The sequence below is a fragment of the Cynocephalus volans genome, chromosome 4, assembly GCF_027409185.1.
Source record: "Cynocephalus volans isolate mCynVol1 chromosome 4, mCynVol1.pri, whole genome shotgun sequence".
In the NCBI taxonomy this organism is placed as follows: domain Eukaryota; kingdom Metazoa; phylum Chordata; class Mammalia; order Dermoptera; family Cynocephalidae; genus Cynocephalus; species Cynocephalus volans.
The window spans coordinates 165,313,629-165,336,786 of NC_084463.1; the positions used below are offsets into that span (position 1 = coordinate 165,313,629).

Consider the following 23,158-nt stretch of genomic DNA (forward strand, 5'->3'; position numbering starts at 1 on the left):
GGGTTCCTGATAAAAGGATGGGTTCGGCCCCCTTCCTCACTGTCTCTCCTGAGTTCTCTTGTCCTTCTGCCTTCTGTTCTGGGACAAAACAGCAGGAAGGCCCTCGCCAGATATGAGCCCCTCGACCTTGGACTTCCCAGTCTCCAGAACTGTGAGAAATGGATCTCTGTTCTTTATAAATCACCCAGTCAAGTCAGTTCCAGGGAATACATCTGACTACGTACAGTATCAAAAAGCAATTTGATAACTTAGCGCATTTAGCTAAAAAAAAAAAAAAACAACCCACAAATATATACACACTTTTTTTTTCCACCCTAAACTATCAGCTATCTGGTCAGTCGCATCAATATTAGATGAGCCCCATATCCACACAAGGGAATACTACTCAGCCATAAAAAGGATTGAAGCACTGACACATGCTACAACATGGATGATCCTTGAAAACATTATATTGAGTGAAAGAACCCAGACATGAAAAGTCACATATTGCACGATTCCATTCGTATGACTCGTCCAGAATAGGCACATCCAGAGAGACAGAGAGTGGCTGCCTGGGGGCTGGGGAAGGAAGTGGGGAGTGACTGGTAATGGGCTAAGGGTTTCCTTTGGGGTGATAAAAGTGTTCTTAACTAGACAGTGGTGACGGTTGCACAACATCGTGAATGTACCTCGTGCCACTGAACTGTACACTTTAAAATGGTTAAAAGGTTAAGTTGTGTATTACATTTTGCCACATTTGAAAAAATAATTAGAACCTGGGTTTGTGTATACCACCATGGAAGACCCCGGCGCCAACGCCAGCTTGGGGTTTTTTTCCCTCCATTCTGGGACAGCAGACCCCGCAGGGGAGCCGGCGGGTGACAAGCCCCCTCCCCCATGAGATTCACATGGAGCTTGCCCCACTCCAGGGATGGGCGGCACAGCCAGCATTTTCTACCAGCTGCTCGATTAAAAGCACCCATGTCTGTATTGTCTTTCCAAAGCTGCTTCCTTGAAAACCACATAGATGAATCGCTGCATTATTCATTCTGTTTAATCTGATAGGAAATAAGCTAGTGCCGAACAGGCAGACCAGACGATGTCAGCGGCATCAACACCAAGAGCAGGTACAGCCCCCAACACAGAAACACCCGCAAGGAGCGAGCCGACATCACGTCTTACACACAGCACCACGTGCACAAAGGCAAAGTTGTCTCCCAGGACAATGCACACGCAGGCATTCCTTGCTTTCGGGAACTCTCTTTACCTGAAATGGAGTCTGGCTGTTGTAATTTTTTAATTCCTTATTTCCGCCTCGAAACAGCAGCACTCTCGCACAGCTGTCCTGCAAGTTGAAAAGAAGACATCTGTTTGTAAAACGGTGGCATGGACGTTCTCCAGAGAAATCCGTCCGGAGGCTCAAGCCCACGAGGAATCTTAGAAACATGAATGCACAGTGATTTAAAAGGAGGGCACATTCCGTCCATCGAGATGCAGGGACAAGAGTAAACGGGCTCCCGCGTGCTGTCAGTCGAGGCTTAGCTGCCGCAAATGCTTTGGACCGCAGTGCGGCAGAATCTCAAAAAAATTAAAATATATACAGTCCATGACCAAATGATTCCACTTTTTAAGACATTATTCTACAGAAAGTCTTGTACGTGCGTATAGAATATATAACAAGTGAAATACCGCAAGCAAAAATATAAAAAGAAAAAATGAAGGAAAAGAAAATATGGAGGCAGCATAAATGTTCTAAAATAGGGGGAAGCGGAGATATATTCTAGAACATTCTTCATCTAGGCAATGTAGGACAAAACAAGGCAGATGGATACAAACTGACAAGAAACATATCCAAGAACTTTTAAGTAAAAGGCAGGTCTCAGAACAATAATACAGCTTAATTTCATTTACATTGTAAAAGCTTAAAGTCTATGTTGTAGAAAACCAAGATTATGTCTGGAAGGATGTGCTCCAGTTAGTTAATAGCATTTAGTTTCATAGGAAGGGAGAAGGATTGGGGAGAGAACAGCAAGAACCTTTTATATACATATTTTAAAGCATTTGTTTAAGTAGGCAATATTCATTTCCTATGTATTTTTTCAACAAAACCCCCCCCATCTCTGCCCACTTTTGAGCACCTACTATTTGCCCATGGGGCTGACAGAGAACACACCAATCCTCTGGAAGCTCCCAGGGCAGAGCAGGTGCAAATAGCTACGAATGCAAAGGCGGGTGGTAAAATACTGATGCCGAGACACTGACAGTAGGATATTTTGCCTAATAAGTGCAGCTGACTATTTGGCACAGTAAACAATGTTTGGAAGAGCACTTAACTGATCGAGTACAGGCTGGTGTTCGTGGTCACACGGAAGGGCAGGCACACTTTCTCCAAGAGCTCTGCACTCATGGCCCTAATGCAAGTCGCAGCCAAACCTGCACTGGGCACACGTTGGGTACGCCGTCTCTACCTACAGTCTAGAGTACCGACAACTGTACGATCACCCAGACTTGACCCCCAGTTAATAACTATGAAATGAGGGAATACATAAAACAGCCAGCCAGGAATTCCCACCCAGCGAGCTGCTTGAAACAAGAGGCCAAAGACCCCACCCCACCCCTGACCAGAAGGGGAACACTGCACCGGGGAACGGCAAGGGGCCTTGGTGAGTGGGCAGCACACGGGCTATAGAACCTGGGAGAACGCCAAAACTCCAGAGAGACAGAAAGGAGATCAGCGGGTACCTAGGGCTGGGAGGGCCGAAGGGAAATGGGGGGCGACTGCTACCGGGTACTGGGTTGAAAACGTTCTATGATGGAGATGCACGACTCTATGAATAGACCAAACATTGTTCAACTGTGCACTTTAGATGAGTGAATTGTGTGGTTTGTGAATTATATCTTAACAGAGGTGTTATCTACTGAAGAAGACAAAGAGAGAGCGGGCCACGCTGGCAGACATCCGCATGTCACAAGAGCACATAGAGCCCTGGGACAAAGCAGGGGCCACCCTGGGCCCGTGACCTGGGTGAGGGGCCCACCAGGGCTGCCACTCATGATGGTGACATGAATGAGAAAACCACCTGGGAATGCAGAAATAGAGCCTGAGGCAGAAGGACCCCATTCTATGAGCTCCAGTTTGGGGGAGGCATCCGAGAGCGCGTGGCCACTTACAATACGTGAGACAGGGCAGGGGCGGGTTTGAGCCATGGGAAAAAGACCACCCGGCCTCTGCGTTCTCCAGCTTTCGGCCTCCTGGAGCCTTGGGTGCACACAGGGCTGGCTTTGGTGGCCGTCTATGTAAATAGTCATCTGCATGCCTGCTGGGGTGCACACTGCTTCAGGTCCTATGTGAGGCCACCTCTGTGCACAGGGCTCTGCCCGGGGATGCTGCGGAACGCACTGCGCTGGGCGTGAGGAAGTGACCTGGATTGGACCACAGATGGTGCTGTGAGTCGCCCACCCCGACCCGCAGAAAGGTCAGACTGGCCAGGGGGGTGGAAGAGCAGGAAGACTGAACCCACCCTACCCCACCCCTGCAGGGTGATGAAGTGCCTCCGCACCCCGACTCCAATGGGTTTCCCCACCCCCAGGGCTCCCGTTCTCAACCGAGGGTTATTTTGCCCCTTGGGGGACATCTGCCAATGTCTAGACATTTCTGGCTGCCGCAACTATGAGTGCTACTTGGCACTTAATGGATTAAGGCTGGGATGTTGTGAAGCATGTCACACTTCCCAAGACAGCCCCAAACGTCCATAGTGCTGAGGCAGACGACCTGCATTCGACGGCTCCAAATGTTGATGGTGGATGTCAACCACAAGTAGCAGGTTTCCCGAGGCTCGGAGAACAGGAGGAATCTCCGCAGGCTCTCACTTGGGGCGTGGCTGGGGCAGGTAGGAGAGAAGAGGGCAGAAGGTCGCGGGTCCCCCCGGGTGGGGGTCAGCTGGGACGTGAAGGCTGGTCCTGTGCGTCTCACCCTGTGCTTCATCTGCCCCGGGCTCTACCTGCACGCAGCCCAGCAGCCTGGAAGAACCTCCGAGTACTGACAGTCCACAGATGGCCAGTCAGGATTTGGAATCCAAGAGTCCTACTCAGGGAGGGGGCTGAGGACACCCCCTCTCCTGACTTTTGCTATTTCTTTTAAATGTTCCTTATTTCTCAGCAAGAACTGTCCCTGAAATTCCCTATCATAAAGGATGTTTACTTCCTGTAAACGGCTAAAAATAAACCTTTGCCAGGCACTGCTGTGCACACTTACCCAGGTGGAATACACAGAGGATCCTAGAAAAATCCTCCACTGCCTCACACGGGGACTACTTTGATTGAGTCCATATTAACCCACCTGCCAGCATGGGACCATCCCTGGGATGTCTGCCAGCCTTCACAGAGAGATCAGGATGTAGCTACCCACTGTGAAGTTAAATGGAGAAGGGTTCACTCGGCTTCACAACAATCATACCCCAACACATGTGTGCACGTGTGCGTGCATGTGAGCACATGTGTGCACTGTATGTACGTGTGTGCATGCACGTGTGTGCATGTGTGTGCGTGTGTGCATGTGTGCATGTGTATGTCCTGCAGTTCAGAAAATGGATCTACCTGTTCCTTCTGATTCAACCGTCCTGGTCCCTTCTGGGGATAACAGGAGGCCCATTTTGCAGATGAGGAGACAGAGGCCCAGAAGGGGTGAGTGGAAAACTGCCAAAGCTTGCAGCTTCAGAAGGGAGGGAGGGGAGACCCATGAGCCAGTGGAGGGCAGAGCTTGACAGTTCCCTTGCACGGCTGCTGGCTGCGAGTTCCTTCTACAGGTGGGACTTACTCAACAAGGCGTCATCCTTTCAAATAAGTCAGTGAAATAATCACACAGAAGCAATTTTCATTTTTCTTTTAAGGACCAAGGCATCGCAAATACCATTTCACTGCCAGTTTTTCTCTCGGCATGAATTTTGGGAGGCACTTTGCTTAACAAATGTGCCTTCCCCCCACAAGGAGCATTTCTGAGGCCACCCTGTGCCTGGCCAAGGGCACACCTTGCCTCAGGGTTCCCACCTGCTGCAGAAGCCCACTGTTTTCATTTTACAGATGAAGAGACAGACTCAGAAAGCACATTCATTCATGCACAAGATGAGTTGCTATCAAGTCACGAACATACCAGGTACTGTCCGAGCCCCTGGGGACGTGGAGAGAAACCAGAAAGTCCAGGTCTCTGCCGGCTTGGGCAGGAGCGTGGACAGAAAAGAAACAGGCAGCCACAGTTTGAGGGATTCCAAAGGCCTGGAATTGCCACGTGAATGAGGACAGAGGGCCTCTGATGGGGAGAGGGCAGGTGGCAAGCATGCCAGTGGGGGAAGCATTCCCAGCAGGGACAAGTGCACAGTCCTTGAGCAGGGACGAGTGTGGCACAGTGAGAAACAGGAGGCAGCCAACAGGGCTGGGCCCTAGAAGCTAGGCTGAGGGAGGCGTGAAATAAGCTGGCCCAGGGGACAAGGACCAGAGGATGCAGGTCTCTGGGTGGGTGTGAAGGGGATTTTCAGCAGGGGAGGAACACGAGCTGATCTGCATGGCACAAAGCACCGGGGCACTGTGCAAAGCAGATCTGAGGGAAGAAAGGCTGGAAAAAGGATGCAGTTGGGCAGGGAGAGACAGTAGAGACCAGGCGAGGATGGAAGAGGAAAGGGGCAGGCGGGGGTGGACGGGGTGGATAAGACTCGGGGCGAGGGCATGGAGAGGAACGGAGAGCGGTCCGGACATCAAGCCTGAGCTGCAGGGAGAAGGGATTATCTACAGTGTGGGGAGGAGTCGCTAAACTAAAGTCATCGACACAGTCACCGCATGGGGCTGTCGGCCAGGCAGTGCACACCACTGCTCGAGGTCAGGGTACAGGTTAGTTTTGGGGTGCTCTTTGGGGGCCGTCGGTGTTTTCTAGAAGGCACTGAAGGACACAGACAGGCCTGCCTGAGATCACAGAATTTGGGTCACAGGAGTGTGAGGCACAGATGCCAAGAGATGGCGCTGAGGGGTAGAGCTAGATGGGGACAGAGGCATGACCACGGAAATGCCACATGGATGGTGACCTGCCCCAAGTGAGGAATGAAGGTGGGGAGCACGTGCGGTCAAGGGAGCTTGGGAGAGAGGGCAGGGAGGATTTTTATCAGCAAAGGGGCCAGATGACAGACATCAGCGCAGAGACAGTGGTGACTGCTTTGCTCAGAATCATACAGTGAACCTCACAGCCAGGACTTTAACACAGATTTCCAAGACTCCTCCAGTGCTTTCATGATGACTGCACCTAGGTGGTCTTCACTTAAATGTCAACAGACATGAATGACTACATACTCCAACTTGTAAGTCAGGAATTTGCTTCCAGGTTAAAGTATCCTTTAACATCAGCCTGTCTTGGTTGCCATAAACCTACAAACGACCAAGCTGCATGCGATTAGTAAAATGGTAGAGTGGTAACATGTAAGGAGATGGGACATTGATGTCACCAGAGTGGGGCTGGAACCTGGTCCCAAAGACAAACCCTTGCCTTGAACAGCTGCACCCCAAGGCGAGGGCTGGGTGGATGAGACCGTAGCCCTCACATGACTCAGGTGGATCTACCTAACCTGTGCTCAGGTGAACCCCAACCTGCCCCAATCAGTGGGTCACGGGAATGTGTCCCCCAAATCTTGGGGGAGGGCATGGGTTGGAAGCCTGGCTTTGCCATTTACTAATCAAACTACCTTTGGACCACGCCTGGATCTTCTGACCTGTATAAAGAGAAAACCCCTGACAGCATCTACCAAAAGCTCACTGGTGGAACTTACGGGGAAAGACCATGTGGAAGCCGCTCACTCAACAGGACCCGCACCCTCGATGCCGAGGAGGATAACTTCTCCAGTAACGACCCATGGAAGCGGGAAGCAGCCAGCGAGCAGACAGCATTCCGAGGGACACCAGCAAGGGCACAGAGATGCAAACAGAAAACACCCCAACCCTTCTTACCTAGGATCTCACTAGAAACAGAAGATTTGCTTCAGAGAGGCAGGTTGCCTTTTGTTTTCTTTCCTTTTTTTTTTTTTCTTCCAGACAAATTGGCCTGGCCTAATAACCTTTGATATTTAAAACTCACTCTCTTCCTTCATTATCTAGGGCAGAAAAACAAACACCAGGCTGTATCCCTCCCTCTCGAGCTCTCAGAAAGCCAGCAGGAGTCTGAGGCAGTTGACAGATTAGATACAATTTGCTGCTAATCATCAAAGTCCTAATTAGTCAATTTCATAAGCGAGGAAGACAGAATACTCTGGTCACAGTGTATTATATTAGAAGTGTGGAGCTGAGGCCTGCCTACAATTGATAAAACACATGTACCAACTCACAAACCGGGATGCTTTTAGATTTAATAAAGTGAGGCTTGTTAAGGCAAATCATCAGTAGCATCATCATCATCACCACTGTCATCATCACCACAACTATCACCATCATCATCACCACCATCACCATCATCATCACCATCATCATCAACACCATCATCATCATCACCATCATCAACACCACCGTCATCATCACCACCACCACCACCACCATCATCACCACCGTCATCATCACCATCACCATCACCACCATCACCAACATCACCATCATCACCACCATCATCATCACCACCACCATCATCATCACCATCATCATCACCACCATCATCACCACCATCACCATCACCACCATCATCACCATCATCATCATCACCACCATCATCATCACCACCACCACCATCATCACCATCATCATCACCACCATCATCATCACCACCATCATCATCACCATCATCATCACCACCATCACCACCACCACCATCACCATCATCATCACCACCATCATCACCACCACCATCACCATCATCATCACCATCATCATCACCACCTTCATCACCACCATCACCATCACCACCATCATCATCACCATCATTATCACCACCATCATCATCACCACCACCACCATCACCATCATCATCACCACCATCATCATCACCACCATCATCATCACCACCATCATCATCACCACCACCACCATCATCACCATCATCATCATCATCATCACCATCACCACCACCACCATCATCACCATCATCACTATCATCACCATCATCATCATCATCACCATCACCACCATCATCATCAGCATCAGCATCAGCATCACCATCACCATCATCACTATCATCATCACCATCATCATCATCATCACCATCACTATCATCACCATCAAGCATCACCATCACAACCATCTTCACCATCATCACCATCATCACCACCATCATTACCCATCACCATCATCACCATCATCATCATCATCACTCGTCACCACCATCACCATCACTATCATCACCATCACTATCACCACCATCATCATCATAACAGCCACTATTTACTGAGCATCCACCATGAGCATACCATGTGTTTGTTTTCTATTTTCAGCCTCTTAGCAACCCTGTAAATTAGATATAACTATTCCCACATTACAGACAAGGAAATTAAGGGCCCAAGAGAGATAGGAGGTTGCCCAAGACAGCATGACAAGGTATGGTTTAGACCAGAAGGAACCTGCCATGAATCCTCAAACTCCTGCTCCACTTCACCGAGGCTGCTGCTCACCTCCTTTCCCTGAATCCTATCCCGACTCAAAGGCACTCTGTCTACCTCCGGGACAGCCCATTTCTCAATATTATTGCCCTGTGTGCCCTGTGTGTGTTCCCTGCGTGATGCCTCTTTCTACTTAAGAGTTGCCAGAGTGGCTTCTGTTGTCTGCACCTGAGCCTGGTCTCAGGCAGCCACAGCACATGTGTGGAAAGGGGAGTGGGCACAGCGAGGTGGTGACACCGGCAGGACAGAAGCTTTGGGTTATGTACAACGTGCAGTGTGTGAGACTAAGGCCGTCTGTTCCTCCCAGACAGCTGGCTCAAAGCGCCGGTGGGGTTGGGGGTGATGCCGTGCCTCTCAGAATCACACCGGGACGCAGTTCGGACCAGCTTCTTTCACTACATCAGTGAAAGCTGGGGGAGAGCCTCAGGGAGGAGATGGAAGACCAGCCTAGAATCCCAGAGGGGGAAATGAGGGATTCATGAGGCTAGATCCTAGAACACTCACTGACATTCCGACTAGACATAGCGTCCGGGGGTCAAGTGGCCAACAAGCCCAGAGCCTCTGAGGGACACAGTGGCCTTGGAGGCAATGGGAGGCGGGCATCAGCTCAGGCATTCCTGCCAGGCTGCAGAGGAGGGGCATGCAGGCTGGAGCTGGATAGCAGCAGGCTGCCTCTGAGGACCCCAGGACCCTGAACGAGGACAGCTCTCCACACACCTCCAGAGGCTCCCTGGCCTGCAGGGGAAGCCACTCAGCCCTGGGGAGCAGAGTCTGTCTATAATTCTGGTTGGGGAGAGGGGCAGCTGCAGCCTTATATTCCAAATTGGCCCCCTACCTGTTTTGTGAATAAAGTTTTATTGGCACACAGCCATGTTTACATATTGTCTATGGCTGCTTTTGCACTACAACAGTTGAGTTGAATAGTTATGACGGAGTCCATGTGGCCCTTGAAACCTGAAAGACTTACTAACTAGCCCTTTACAGAAAAAGTTAACTGACCCCTATGCTGACCTCAGGTGCCTGGGGTTTTCCTGAGAGCCTGGGCCAGCTCTGGACCCCCTGTGAGCTGCAGCTGAGGGTGAGCACAGACGCAGAGGACATGCAATGATATGGCAATGTCAGCCCACGAATAATTGGGAATATAATATAACCAAAATGTCTTAACCTGTTCTAAGGAAAAACTACCAACACTTTCAAAGACCACCTTGTCCATAATTATTTCAAGAGACAGAAAACACACTTTTTTTTTTCCCCAAGGTAAAATATGCTTGGAATCTACTGGGGAATATTAAGGAATGTTTTCCCCATCTAATGCATCATTAGGAAGCAGATGTTGGTGCAGATGTTTTACCAGCCACAGCTAAGCCTCATGATGTGTTTTTCTAATGTGGATGAGTAGCATATCTCTGCACTGACAGAACATCCCAACGTGCAAACGCGGTGGCGTACCTGGGCCGCAGCTCCACTCAAACTGCACGGATGCGCTTTCCCTAAGGAAGAAGTCCACAGCTCTACAAAACGCTCCTTCAAGCCCAGCTGAAATGCTACCCCATCCCCATCTGGCCCAGCTGTTCTTTGTGCCAGGGACAGGAGAGACCATGAAAGATGGCAGCTAATGACCCTGAGGATGCTGAACCAAGGGGAGGGACGTCAGCAGGGGGAACGGGTAGGAACAGTGATGGCCTGGTCCGGGGTGTGTCACCCTGGCTATGTCTTGCAAAGGGCTGCAGAATGAAGAACACAGATTCTTTCAGGGAATCATAAAGGGGAGGCTTAAATGTGGGTGGGATATCTGAGTTGGGTCTTGAAGGATGCTTAGGAGTTTTCCCAGGCAAAAAAAAAATCCAGAAAGGCTTAATAGCGAGAAGTGACATGGGATTTCAGAATGGCTGAAGGGGCCTGGCCTGGTGAGTGTCCATGGAGAAGAGCTGGAAAAGGACTCAGGTATGGGCTACGGTTTCAGACTTCACCCTAGACGCCACAGTGAGCCAAGAGGATGGGATCACGGCTTTGGATTGGGAAGATGATGCTGACGACCAGCAGAGGCTGGACCCCGGTGCAAAGAGCCTGCAGGCCTCCTGCGGAGCCCTCCTCTGTGATCTCGCCTCTGTTCCTCCAGGGGGAAGAGCCACATACCCCCACCCCACCCAGCTTGGCAGCTTGGTATAGTGTCCACATGTCACCATGCTCCAGACTTGAAGTGCCTTGAAATCAGAGAAAGAGATAAATAAAAGAAGGGGCAGAGAAGACCTTCAATACCAATGTCCAGGAATTAGCCTGAACTTGAGCATCAGGAAAACTGGGACCCCCTCCCTGGAGCCTGCAACCCCACCCATGGCCCGTGAGCCCGGGCCCCTTCTCACCGACACTGAGCCACAAGCCTGCCCTGCTGCCTCCAGCCCTCGCGACCTCCTGCTCTCCCGCGGGACCAGCGGCTCCTGGTTTCGCCTCCCACGTCCAGCCCACAGCGCACACCTGTGCTGCATGGGGCGCCGCTCCCCCGTGCCATGTCACACTCACGCTCCCTGTGGGCAGGACGTTACACTGAGAGGAAGAGGACAGTCACAGAAAGACAACTACTGTGTGACTCCACTTTCATGCGGTCCCTAGAGTCGTCAGATGCACAGAGACAGGAAGTAGAATGGGGGGTGCTGGGCTGGAGAGGGGAGTCGGGAGTCAGTGTGTAGTGGGGACAGGGCTTCAGTTTGGGAAGATGAGAAAGTTCTGGGATGGACGGTGGCGACGGCCGCGCAACAGTGTCAATGCGCTTTAACACCACAGACCTGTACACTTAAAATGACTAAAAGGTACTATTTTACCACTTTAAAAAAAAAATAAAAAAGCACTCTGAGGGCATGTCTGCTCCAAGCAGAGGTGGAAGCCTTGCTCTCGGTACCTGATGGTGCCAGCGGTGTCTGGCAGGGGTGGCGTAACTGTCTGGGGGGCTTTGCCAGCCACGTCCCTCCCCACTTTGGGACTCTCACCTGCCCCTCTCCACGTCCCAAGTAGAGACCACTGCGGGGCAGGTGAGAGTCTCCAGAACCGAGCAGAGTTTGCCCCTCAGTCACGGAGGGTGGACACAGGAGGGCCCCAGTTGCTTCTGCCTTTCTGGAGCGTCGGCAGCACGGAGCTGGGCCCCGCAGCTGAACAGACCGAGTCTTGACGCTGGCTCCGGCAGGCACCGGCTGCGTGACCTGGCCACTCTCTCTGCCTCCCTGGGGCTCTGTTTTCTCTTTTCTACTATAAGGCAATGGTTCCCATCAAGGCAGCAGGTGAGGAACGCATGAGACACCCCCGCAGGGCCTTCAGGACCGCACCGGGGCTGTGTGCCCGGGGTCGGGGTCGGGGTCAGGTGGGCACATGCCCCCTGTGAGCTGCCCACTCACCTGGTTGTAGAGGGCACAGATGTGCAGGGCCGTGTTCCCCGAGGCATTCTGCGCGCCCATGTCCGCCCCATAGAATAGCAGGTGCTCCAGGTGCTGCACGTGTCCGTACCTGCAGGCCTGAAACACAGGGGCCACACTGTGAACCCAGAACCCGTGGCACGACCAGCCACATGCCACTCGGCCGCTTCCACCAGAACCCGGCAGTGCAGCAAGGCCTGAGCAGGCCACAGCCCACCCACCACTCTGGACTAGGGGCCCAAACACATCAGCCCCGCTGCACCCCCATACTCAGGGTGGCCACCAGACCCCTGGCTGTGGATCGGGGAGAAGGAACCTTATGATGGGTTGGGGGACTTGTGCTCAGCTGTTGGACAGGTGGTCTGGGAAGGGGCCCCAAAGTTCCTTCCATTCAGATCCAGGGGCCTAGAAGCCCAGAGAGACACACGATGCCCTTTCCCTGACCTTGGTGTCGGGCCCCACAAAATGCAAACTGGGTGCTCAGCCTTGGCCTTGGCTCTGAAGCTCCCCTCCAGGCAGATGGCAAGGAACAGCCATGACAGGCACACAGCTCTCTCCCCCATGTGTCCAGGGACACAGCCCACACCAGTCCTACGAGCAAAGGACAGCCTCGCTATAGCTTTAGATGCAATCCAGCCCCTACACAGGGTGCAGGAGGCAGGGCAGGGCAGAAACCAACCCCTTTCTGAGCCCTTCTAGGGGAGCAACGTATGTGATTTATGAACCATCAGGGCGCTGGGGCCAAAAAGATCTGGACCCAAGTCACAGACCTTCCACTTATCAGAACTTTCACCTCTGAGCTTACGTAAATGGAAACGACACTTGCCCTCGCCAGGTGCATATGGGAATCACGTGGGACAAGGGTCCCCAAAGGGCCCTGCACAATAAGCCAGTGTGGCCCCTCCCCAGCCTGGCTCACAGAAGCAAGGAGGTCCCTGCCAAGGACCAGGCAACCTCTGTCCTGTTCGGGGCAAAATACTTAGACAGAGAGAAACGTGGGTCCTATCTGAACAGCGCTCACCCAGGGGTCAGGATGGAAACAGACACGCCGAGGGCAGGCAGCGCTGGGTGGCCAGGGCATCAGGCTTCACGGTGGCCACTGAACAAGCTCTAATTAACGGTGCATTGTTGATAATTGAGACACAGGGAGGTGAACCTCACCTCTGCAAGGTGTGTGGGAAAGAGCTGCACCTCGATAATTAATAGGGAGGAAAGATGACAGGGAAGATATTGAAACCATTAATTGGATGAGCTTTCTTAAAAAAACCCGAGAAACATCCATTTACAATCACTGTGCCTCCCACAAAATAACCCTCATTAACTCAGAAAGCAGATCCTTACGGCAGATACTGCTGCTTCTACCTCCCTGGCCCCCACCTCTCTTCTGGCAACACCATGTGCATCTTCCTTTGGGGGCCTCCACTCTTGGAGGACCCACCCCGCCGAGGGCACAGCACACAGGCATGGTGCGGGGATGCCCACGTGACCCCAGAGGACCTGCAAAGTCCCCAGGCCAGAACACATGTCAGAACTACACAGAAAGAGGCATTCTTTCTTCCAGGATGGCCAGCAGAAAAATTACAAACCCTGGAGCTGCTGAGGCCCGTCAACACAAGAGGGATGCGTGAGAGGGAAGGAGGGACAGAGAGACATACACAGACTGCGCCTCGATGACACTGAGCTACAGTCATAGCTGGATATTTCAAACCCACAAAGACCAGGCGTACCTTCCCCCCTTAAGCTGAAGGAGCCCTGGCTCATCAGCGCTCTCCAAAGGACTTCTAGGAGGTAACACTTTGTCATAGCGTAATTTAGCTGCAATATAGTCAACAGGGAAGAGAACTACGTGACCACAAAAACCCTGAAGCACTAATCCAGACTCATTGCTCCTCTTCCTCGAGCTGATCTGAATGTAGGAGGCTTTAAGTGACATCAGTGGGATGACGCCATTCTTCCCACCAAGGGTCGGAATCTGACCCACGCTGAGAGGTCAAATAGAGCCACTCGCTCGGAGCAGACGGTTTGGGAAAGACGGTTCTCAAGAACCTCCTTCCTGTGCCTGTTGCTTTACAACAGACAATACCAGAAAATACAGAAAAGTACTGAAGCCAGATCAAAATGACAGAGAGATTAAGACCGGCCCACAATCTTAATTCTACCAGTAACACCTGTTAAAAGGATCACCTGGGCTACTCCCCTCTCTTATCCCTGGTGGTTAAAGCGCAGGGTCGTGCACTGGCAGGAGGCCTGGCAGGAGTGACAGGAACCCAGGCAAGGAGGCTGGCAGATGGGCTGCCTTCAGGGGGACAGAGCAAACCAGGACATAAATGAAGGGAAATGGGAGCCTGTTTCTCACTGTCAAAGAAAAAAGTGACAAGTACAGCACAGGAGAAAACTAGAGTAAGCCCTGTGACAATGGTTTAGCATGGGGGTATCCCTAGTTCTCAATGTACAGAGAAATAAAAAAGAAAATGTGCACGTGTACCTGCACGCACACCCCAACTCTGGCTGCCGAGAGAGGTGGGGTCATGTCAGCCCAGCAGCACTGAGCACACCTGACGCCTGCACCAGGGTTGCTAAACACCCCCGTTCTACACTGAAAGAACCAGAGGTCCTTGGAGAAATGGCTGATTCCAGGGCGGAGGCAGGAAAAGAACAAGATGATCTTGGAATATCTTCTTGTGCCAGAAAGAAAGGAAGTGCCCAAAAGATATGGGAACCTGTGCAAAGGACGAAGGAGCCATCTTGAAGGGGCGCCCCCACTGGCCCAAACCGGGATAACAACAACAGATTGTTACCTATTGAATAAACAGAAATTTACCAGTCTCCCTTGCTATAAATAAATAAATACACAAAGAGAGATTTTCCTTTTAACAGAAAGCCAGCTAGCAAATGTAGAAGCCATGACGGGATTAGAAAATCTCCATGTAGCAACCACAAGAGTAATAACTCAGGCACGAAATTCCAATGGCTGCTAATGCCAAGAGGTGAAAGGCAGATAGGAAATGAATTTTTACCTAGTCTCGAAAACCACCACAAAAGACATGTTAGTTACAGAGGAGGAAAAAAGTAACTTGTATGTTGGGAAAACCTGACAGATGTCACCTGGTCAGGTGGGCAGAGAGCATCACTGGTAAAAGGTGAACAGTCCTCACGTGCTACCTGACAGCACGCAACGCCAAGAGCACGGTCTCATTCCCACGCTGTTCCTGCCAGCGCACACCCGGATCTCACCACGGGACAAACCCAAACTGACAGGCAGCCTGCAGAATGACTACTCCGAAACCTTCAAAAAGGTCGTGGTCATAAGAATAAGGGAAGTCTGAGGACCTCTTCCAGATCGAAGGGCTCAAGCAGGATCCCAGACTGGATCCTTTCACGGTGTGGAACATTGTTGGGACAACTCGCAAGACCTACGTGGGCCTCTGAGTGAAAGCATACGGGAGGTCTCCGCACTCCTCCTGTCATGCTTCTATAGGTATAATACACAAATAGTCATTTACGATTTAAGAAAGAAAGCGGTACTTTCTTGACACAAAGATACTGAAAGCTACCGAAGTGTTAAGGTAAGAAATCTGTCTTCCACCGAGAAGAGCAATGCTAATAACCCTTTTCTTCTTGGTTTGAAAAGCGTGGAGTGGCTTCTGGCCATGAGGAGGCAGCTCTAGGACAGGAGGTCAGAGAGCAACTGAAATGTGACACAGATCGCTGCCCTTAACCTCACACGTCTTAACCACTTTCCTGAGGTGCTTTTTGAAAAGTGCATGTGTGCCGGGCTCCCCCCAAAATCTACTGCCCCGAGTCTCACCAGTGAGGCTTAGGCGAGTGTACCTGGAGACGTCTCCCCGTGAGATAGGCCCCAGCTGTGCCTAACACCTGTCCCACCACTCCCCAACCACGCAGTCTGGTACATTAGGAAAAGGCCTGTTTCTTCCTTCAAGCATGTTACTGCCACCTGCTGGACACTTGTGATAAAGCTGCACGCCTAACATTACGGCAAGGGGAACAGAGCCCCCTGGGGTTGTGCAACACCATAAAAGGACGCCTTGCTTATTTCTCCAAAGGGAACCTTGCTGGACAAGGTGGCGGCACAGAATAAGGACCTGACCTCCAGGTCCACGCAGAGCAGACCCCCAAATGCAGGGTGCCATTCATTCCTGCAGCTCCAACCACTGGGGATGCAGAACCTCAGCTGCTGTCACTGTGGGGCAGGGACTAAGCCCTGGATCTGGGGCAACAACACAGGGAGGGGTTCCCAAGCTCTGGACCTCCAACCTAGCAGCCAGGGACCCCAGACTCTGGGAGCTGTAACATCCTCATCTGTAAAGATGCAAATAACACTGCATCCTGCATCCACAGTGTGGCCTGACCTCGGTTCTGTGGTCTGCACACCGACGGTCGTGTGAATGTGAGCAGATGTGGTAAGTGCTCTCTGAACATAACATATCGTTTCTTAATGACAACATCGGACATGGCCAGATGATGATGGGCCGGGGCGGGGCCAGGGCGGGTGGCAGCATTTATGGAACACTTACTACATGCCAGGCATGGCAGAAAGTGCTGCATGTGAATTCTTTCATTAACTGTTCCAGGAGTTCTATAAAGTATTACTCAACCAATTTTACAGATTAGCCAACAAGCCAGACATGAGGCACTTGCTCAGGTGGCCCAGAAAGTGATGAGGGGTCTTCAACCCCGGGCTGAGTAACACGCAGGCCAGAATACACTCTACAGACAGCATGAGGAGGACATGTCCTTTATTCCAAAGACAGAGTCAGACTCTCAGAGAAGGAGGTAAGGAGTGTGAGACACTGCACGTGGGCCAGTCTCAAGGGTATGTGGAGACATGGCTCACTCTTTCACCAAGCACCTGTCCTCTCACGGGGCAGGCTGTGCAGCTCCAGACCCGAACACTGGGTCACAGCTCGTGTGCAGTGAAATTGCACAGTGATGTGAAAATAGCTTGCAATTAAAAATACAAAATGAATCCACCCAAAGCTGACCCAAGACGTTCTTGGGTTGTGTTTCTTAACTTGCTTCTTTATGCGTTTGTATTTCCCAAGATTTCCACAATGAGCAGGGCTTTTTTTTTTTTTTTCTTTTTTTGGAATGAGAAAAAAAAAGCTAATCTGAATAACTTTTAAGATAGCTTGCAGGCAGTGTGAGTTCAGCCAGTATCAGCCTGCAGGCAGCGGGCATCTCCCCACAGCATCACCCGGAGGGGTTGGATCTGAAATGCCTTCCTGTGCAATAAACACCCGCCCTCAGACAAGGCCAGCAAAGTGCAGCATGGAGAGCCCCAGAGAGCAGGCCAAGCTCTTCCACACTTGCGAGCAGGCCTGTGGCCGCTCAGGATCTCTGGCAAGATGAGCGACCAGGCCACTGGTAAGGAGCTGTCCACACTCCTGGGTGCTAGAAGGGAAGGCGGCATTGCCCACAGAGGGATACGCTTTAAAAGCAGAACACATAAACCCCAAACTCTGAGGGCTTCTTTTGAGAGGGCAGAGCCAGAAACAGCCCAGCTGGGCTAAAGCAAAACCCACCTGCCCTGTACTTTCTTCTGCCACAAATGCACTGTCGTATCAAGAGTGGCTTCTGTTCAAAAGCCCTACGGGCGAGCTGAAGACCCAGGAGTCTGGTGTGAGACAGGCTGGGAGTGAACCCAGCTCAGCCAGTTGCTCCCTCTGTGGCTGTGGGCAAGTTACTCACCCTCTCTGGGCCTGGTAACTCCTCTGATAAACAGAGACAATTAGTAATCCGCTAGGGTTGCTCTGGGGACGTACAAAGACAGTGTAAAGCGGACAAGGACAGTGCTTGGCTGGGTACACAAGAGCAATGACAAGGAAGGTCATTTAGGAAGGGATGGCGCTGTCCACTTCCCTGCCGGGCCTGTGCTGAGCACCCCGCAAACATCATGCAGTGAGCAGTCACAGCAGCCCTGCAGGTGAGGGGCACAGCTCAGGGACGCACAGCCCCTTCATGTGGACACGCGATCCATCAGCAGGGAGACAGCAGGCTTTCCGACTTGTCAGAAGAGGAAACCAGCTGCTGGAGGACACTGAACACGTCCGGATGGGATTCCAAATGCTGCTCCCTAACCAAGCGGCAGCAGGATGCAAGGCCCAGGGGTGGGGCCTCCATGGTCCAAGTGCAGCACTGTGGGCTGGGGCCGTGGGACCAAGGTGTTGGGTGGTGTTGGGGCAGTGATGCTCTGAATCCAAGCCTGGGGCCTCAGGGGTGGAACCCGGCACCTGTGGGGACTAGGATCACTAGAGCTTAGAGGTCCGGGCACTGCCCTCTTCCAAGCAGGTCACTTCGGAAGCCTGGAATGGCCCCGCAAGGCTGCTCACATCAACACGGTGAGGACTATCCTTTGGGGACCATCTCTTCGACATCCTCAACAAGAGCCAAGGTTCATACCGGGAGCCTGGGCTTAGCTTTTAAAACACTGTGACGGAACTGGCAGCCAAGTGCAACAGGAGCAGAGGCGAGCAGAGGGCAGGGGCCCCTTCACCCCATCCCTGCCCCAGGAACCAACGCCTACCAGGTCACTGCATGAGCCCAGAAACCACCACTACACAGACATGGAACACTGTCATGCCTGCACCCCACGCATGTGCACACGCACATGGACATGTGTAAGTACGCATGTGTGCATGCATGTGTGTGTGCCTATGCATGCTTGTGCATTCTATTTTTACATCTATGTGTTTCACCTCTGGCTTCCCCCACGGGAATGTAGGGCATATTCAGGGAGCTACAGTTTGCTGCTGCCTCCTGGGTGCCCAGGACCGAGTCAAATGCTGTGGAAAGTCCCAGAAGGGACAGGCCTGAGCACACACCTGAGGAACAGCAGGACCACCCAGGACCCTGCTGTCGCCAGAGGAGGTAGGGGGAGCCTGGGAGGAGGGAGGGGGAGCAGGGGCAGAGAAGCAGGGGCGCAGGAGAGCTCTGCAATGGGAGCCGGGTACAGAATGAAAGCGAGGGAGGGACAGGAGAGCACAGCAGGGGACCAGCTCCCCTGCCCGACAAGCTCCCAGTGCTCTGCAAGAGTCACCTGCTCCTGTGCTCAGGGCGGGTGTGCGCCGGGGCTCCCAGAGAAACAGCACCAATACAGGGGATGTGTGTGTACATATGTATGCATATATTTAGAGAGAAAAAGAGAATTTTAGAGAAGTTTAGATTTAAATTTAAAATGAAGATATACTTTAAAGAATTGGCTTGTGAGTAAGGGGGCTGCAAGTCTGGAATCTGCAGGCCCAGCGAGGAGCCAATGCTGCAGCTCGAGTCCCAAGGCCGCCGGGGGCAGACCCGCTTCCTCTCGGGGGCCTCGGTCTTGGCTCTCCGGGCCTTCAACTGACTGGACAAGGCCCGCCCCCACCGTGGGGCATCATCTGCTCTGCTCAAAGTCTACTAATTCATTGCTAATCCCATCTTTACAATCTCTCACACAGCAACATCTAGAATGACGTTTGATCAAATATCTGGGTACCATAGTCTGGCCAAGCTGAGACATAAAACGAACCATCTCAGGGAAGTGTTTTCCCTGTTTCATGAGGAAAAGCACAGGAGTGGCACCGGGCCTCACACCGGGCACGAGGAGGAGCGCTTCCCAAGGTGGGCATCGCTGTGCTCGCTGCACAGATGAACTGGAACTGACCCGCTGTGAGAAAGGCCGAGGGAGGGCGGGGCCTGCTGGCACCGTGCTGCCCACAGCCCTGCGTCTGCACCTCTCAGCTCTGACCACGTGGTGGGGTGCATGATTGGGCAGGTGTATAAGGTGACAATGGCGGAAGGAACATGCAGGTAGCCTGAGAAGTGAGGACAGTCACTATGCAAAGCCCAGCGGGATGGTTCAGAGAACGCTCTCCCCTCCACCTGTCCTTCCTGTCCCGGCCCCTCCCCGTCACCTCCTGGGTGGACATTCTGTCCTCCTGACCCCCAGGCCTGCACCACCAGCTCCCTGACTGGCCAGCTCTGGCAGGGCTCAGCAAATAGGAGGGTGGGAGAATAAAGATGTGGGGTATTTTCCCCTCCCTGCCTTTCAGCCCCAGGGGGTGGGTGATGGCTCCCCACTGCTGCTTGTCCACTGAGCCCCAACCTTTAACCCTGCCCTTTAATCCTGTACAAGACTTTGAACTGAAGACACCAGGTGGATTCTGTTTCTTGCCAAGATGCAGGTGACACACCTCACAGGCTCACTGTGGCGAGGTGGGGTCTGAAAAACATGCACCGTGTGCATGGAAATCAGGCCTCAGCCTGGGCCGCCTGTACTCAGCAGGCACCTGGCACCATGCTCGGGCAGGGCACCCAGGAGGGTAGGGCCCGGAGAAAAGGGGCACTCACCCCCACTCTAATGGACTGCGCTGTGCAGAAATGCAACAGCTGTGCCTGATCTGCCAATTTCTCCAGCAAATCAGAAAAACATATTTCTAGCTAAGTACGTCATCGTTAAAGGCTGATGATTAATTCACACTTTTTTTGAACTCTGGGTAGACCAAGTAAAATCCTGGCAGGCAGGCCCTGACCTGTGGCTGCCCTGCCCTGTCTGGGAGGTTAGAGGATGAGGGAGGTCAGTTTACGGGAGCGACGCGACGGGGGCGAGCCACAGCCTCGCACCTGGTGGATCTCGTGCCAGCCGTTCTCGTCTTTGCAGCACACGGTGGCGTGTTCGTGCAGGAGTAGCTCGCAGCAGTAGGGGTCGCCCCCGACAATGGCGGTGTGATACAGGGGCGTGAGGCCATAGCTGTCTTTGTAATCGGGGGATGCTCCAAGCTCCAGGAGGGTCTGGGGGGAAAAAATGATCAAAAGTTGTGGTCATCAGTCTCATGATCCCTTTTGCACAGAGTGAAACAATGAGAAAGAAGCACAAAGACCACTGTCCCAAAGCAAGGGCCAGGGATGACTGAAGCCCTGGGCTCCCGGTGCTTTCCGGGGCCCCCAGAATGAAGAAGTGTCCAGCCCTGAAACAGCACCCAGTGCCCGGGCGCGCAGGGCAGGCATGCACGGGGGAGCAGAGGAGGCGTTCTACAGACGTGGGCCTGCGGCACCCACACGGGCCCAGCACCCCGAACCAGCGGGGGAGCAGCGACCGCAACCCAGTGAAGGCGACACATGCAGGAAAGAGGAAGGTCCTTCCTCTTCACCCAAGCGCACAGTGGGGCACGCACCCCGAGGGTGGCGGGCATTTCTGACTTCCTGGCAAGCCGTGACAAGGTGCGGCAGAAGTGAGGCTGATGAGTCCGAGGCTTGAGGCAGAAGCCCCCACCTCGCGGGTCACCCCTCCTCTCTGGGGCGCAGATGGGGAATGGCCCGGGCGCCCGCCGTCCCCACACACAGCGAGGGCAGGTGACTCAGCCCGCAGACGGTGGGAGGCAGCAGCGGCAGTGGGAACCCACACCCCATGCTGGCTGGTCGCGCCGCGGGTGGGGTCCGCAGCCTCCTGCCGTGGATCGAGTTGGGTTTCAGCCCAACAGGTTGAATCTACAAGCCCCTATGACTGAACTAGGAGGGGAAAGACGACTTTTTGTGAACAGTAAATTCTAAAAGCAACGATACCAAGGAGACAGGGTGGGAACACCTGGCTCCACTGGCCAGCTCCTGTCGGACCCGATTCACAGTCCCCTCGGGGGTGGGCACAGTGGGGATGGGACGGGGGTAGGTGCAAGGGACCAGACAGGGGAGGGGTTGCCACCCACCTGACAGAGGTTCCAGGACTTACCTTCAGGGCAACCTGGTTCCTGGCTCGGGCGGCTTTGTGCAGGGCAGTCATCCCATCCTTAGCACGGAAGTCCAGGTGAGCCCCACCATTTCTGAGAGCTTTGATGACCTCCATGGAGTCGTCCAGCTGAGCGGCTGAGGTCAGGGGGGTCTCTGAGGGACCCGAACACATGCACTTTAGAACGAGCACTTGGGGAAGGCCACCAGGTCACATTGCTCACTCATGTTCAAATGCCTAAAACTGAGCTTAGAGAACTGACCCACCCCAGGGTATTCACAGCCCCCATCCACCTGTGGACCCCAACAGTCCACACAGACAGGACGGCTCAGGCAAGCCCAGGGACCATGGCAGGGATGTGTGGCAGAGGCAGGGTTTCAACACCATTGCTCTGGGGCTGTGAGTCCCAGAGGCTCCCCCTGCTTCTTGCTCTGAGCACACAGACCCCTGCAGAACCATCTGGATGCTTCCCGTATAGGAGGAGTGAGGGACTATGGCCCATAATTAGAGGCTTGAAAGGCAGATGCCCACCTTTCTTCTTTCAAATTTGTGACATTTACGGACATCCTGGTAGAGGCCAGGAACTGGGCTGCAGGGACACGCGTGTAAAGAAGACAGGCAGCCCATGCCCGCTGGAGACCTAGATCTGGACGAGCAGAGAGACCTTCATCCATCAAAGTGACACAGGATGACATATAAGGTGGGGCAAAGCACAGGGGACAGAGGGATGAGGTCCACCTCTGAGGAATGAAGGCCCCCACCTCACGCAGACGGTCCTGGACCAGTCTGTCACTGGCTGTCACTGAGGATGTCCATGTTTGTTACCACGCATCTCTCTGCTCATTCGTCATCTTCCTCAGATGCCCCCATGGCCACTGTTAAGCACAGTGGTCAGTGTGAGAGGCTGTCACACTTCCAAGATTACTACGACAGCCCGCAAGTTCTCAGGGCCCAGGAAGAGAAGTGGTTACAGTCACTCTGTCTTCAGGCACATTTTGAGAATAATAGACCTGGGACACCTTCCATGGGGTTGAATCCTCTTCTGACCATCCACAGGGTCCCATCGGCCTCCGTCCCCAGAAAGGTCAAATCCACCGTGAATTCAGACTGAATCCTCCCATGGATTTTTAATTCCTACACTTATTTATCCACAAATGGGCATCGTTCTGAGTGCTTTTTAAATTCACCGTAGGAACCACTCGGCAACGCGATTTTTCGTGGTGGGAGGCGCAGCCTGACCCACTCGTGGTAACCAGCGGGGAGAGCGTGGACGTGCCTGCTGATGCTGCCACCTCTCCTGATCGAAACAGCGCGCCTCCCGCTGTCCCCAGTTAGGAACACCGCTCCCGCACATGCCGCTGCCCCTGACTCCACTGCATGCCCGTGAGAGGGACGTTCTGATGCAGAAGCTTGGAAGAATAATGGAAATTTTCTGGGACAGC

At 52.9% G+C, this 23,158-nt stretch overlaps 1 protein-coding gene across 1 annotated transcript in view; it reads right to left on the reverse strand.

Annotated features, from left to right (window-relative positions):
* Nucleotides 1–23,158, reverse strand: part of SHANK2 (SH3 and multiple ankyrin repeat domains 2) — a 476,261-nt gene that overhangs the window by 417,305 nt on the left and 35,798 nt on the right. Inside the window, exons 5-8 of the mRNA XM_063092864.1 lie at nt 21,720–21,871; nt 20,618–20,785; nt 11,981–12,097; nt 1,247–1,324 (exon numbers count right to left, since the gene is read on the reverse strand). Of these exons, the coding sequence (XP_062948934.1) occupies nt 1,247–1,324; nt 11,981–12,097; nt 20,618–20,785; nt 21,720–21,871 (515 nt within the window). The remainder of the gene's footprint in view (nt 1–1,246; nt 1,325–11,980; nt 12,098–20,617; nt 20,786–21,719; nt 21,872–23,158) is intronic.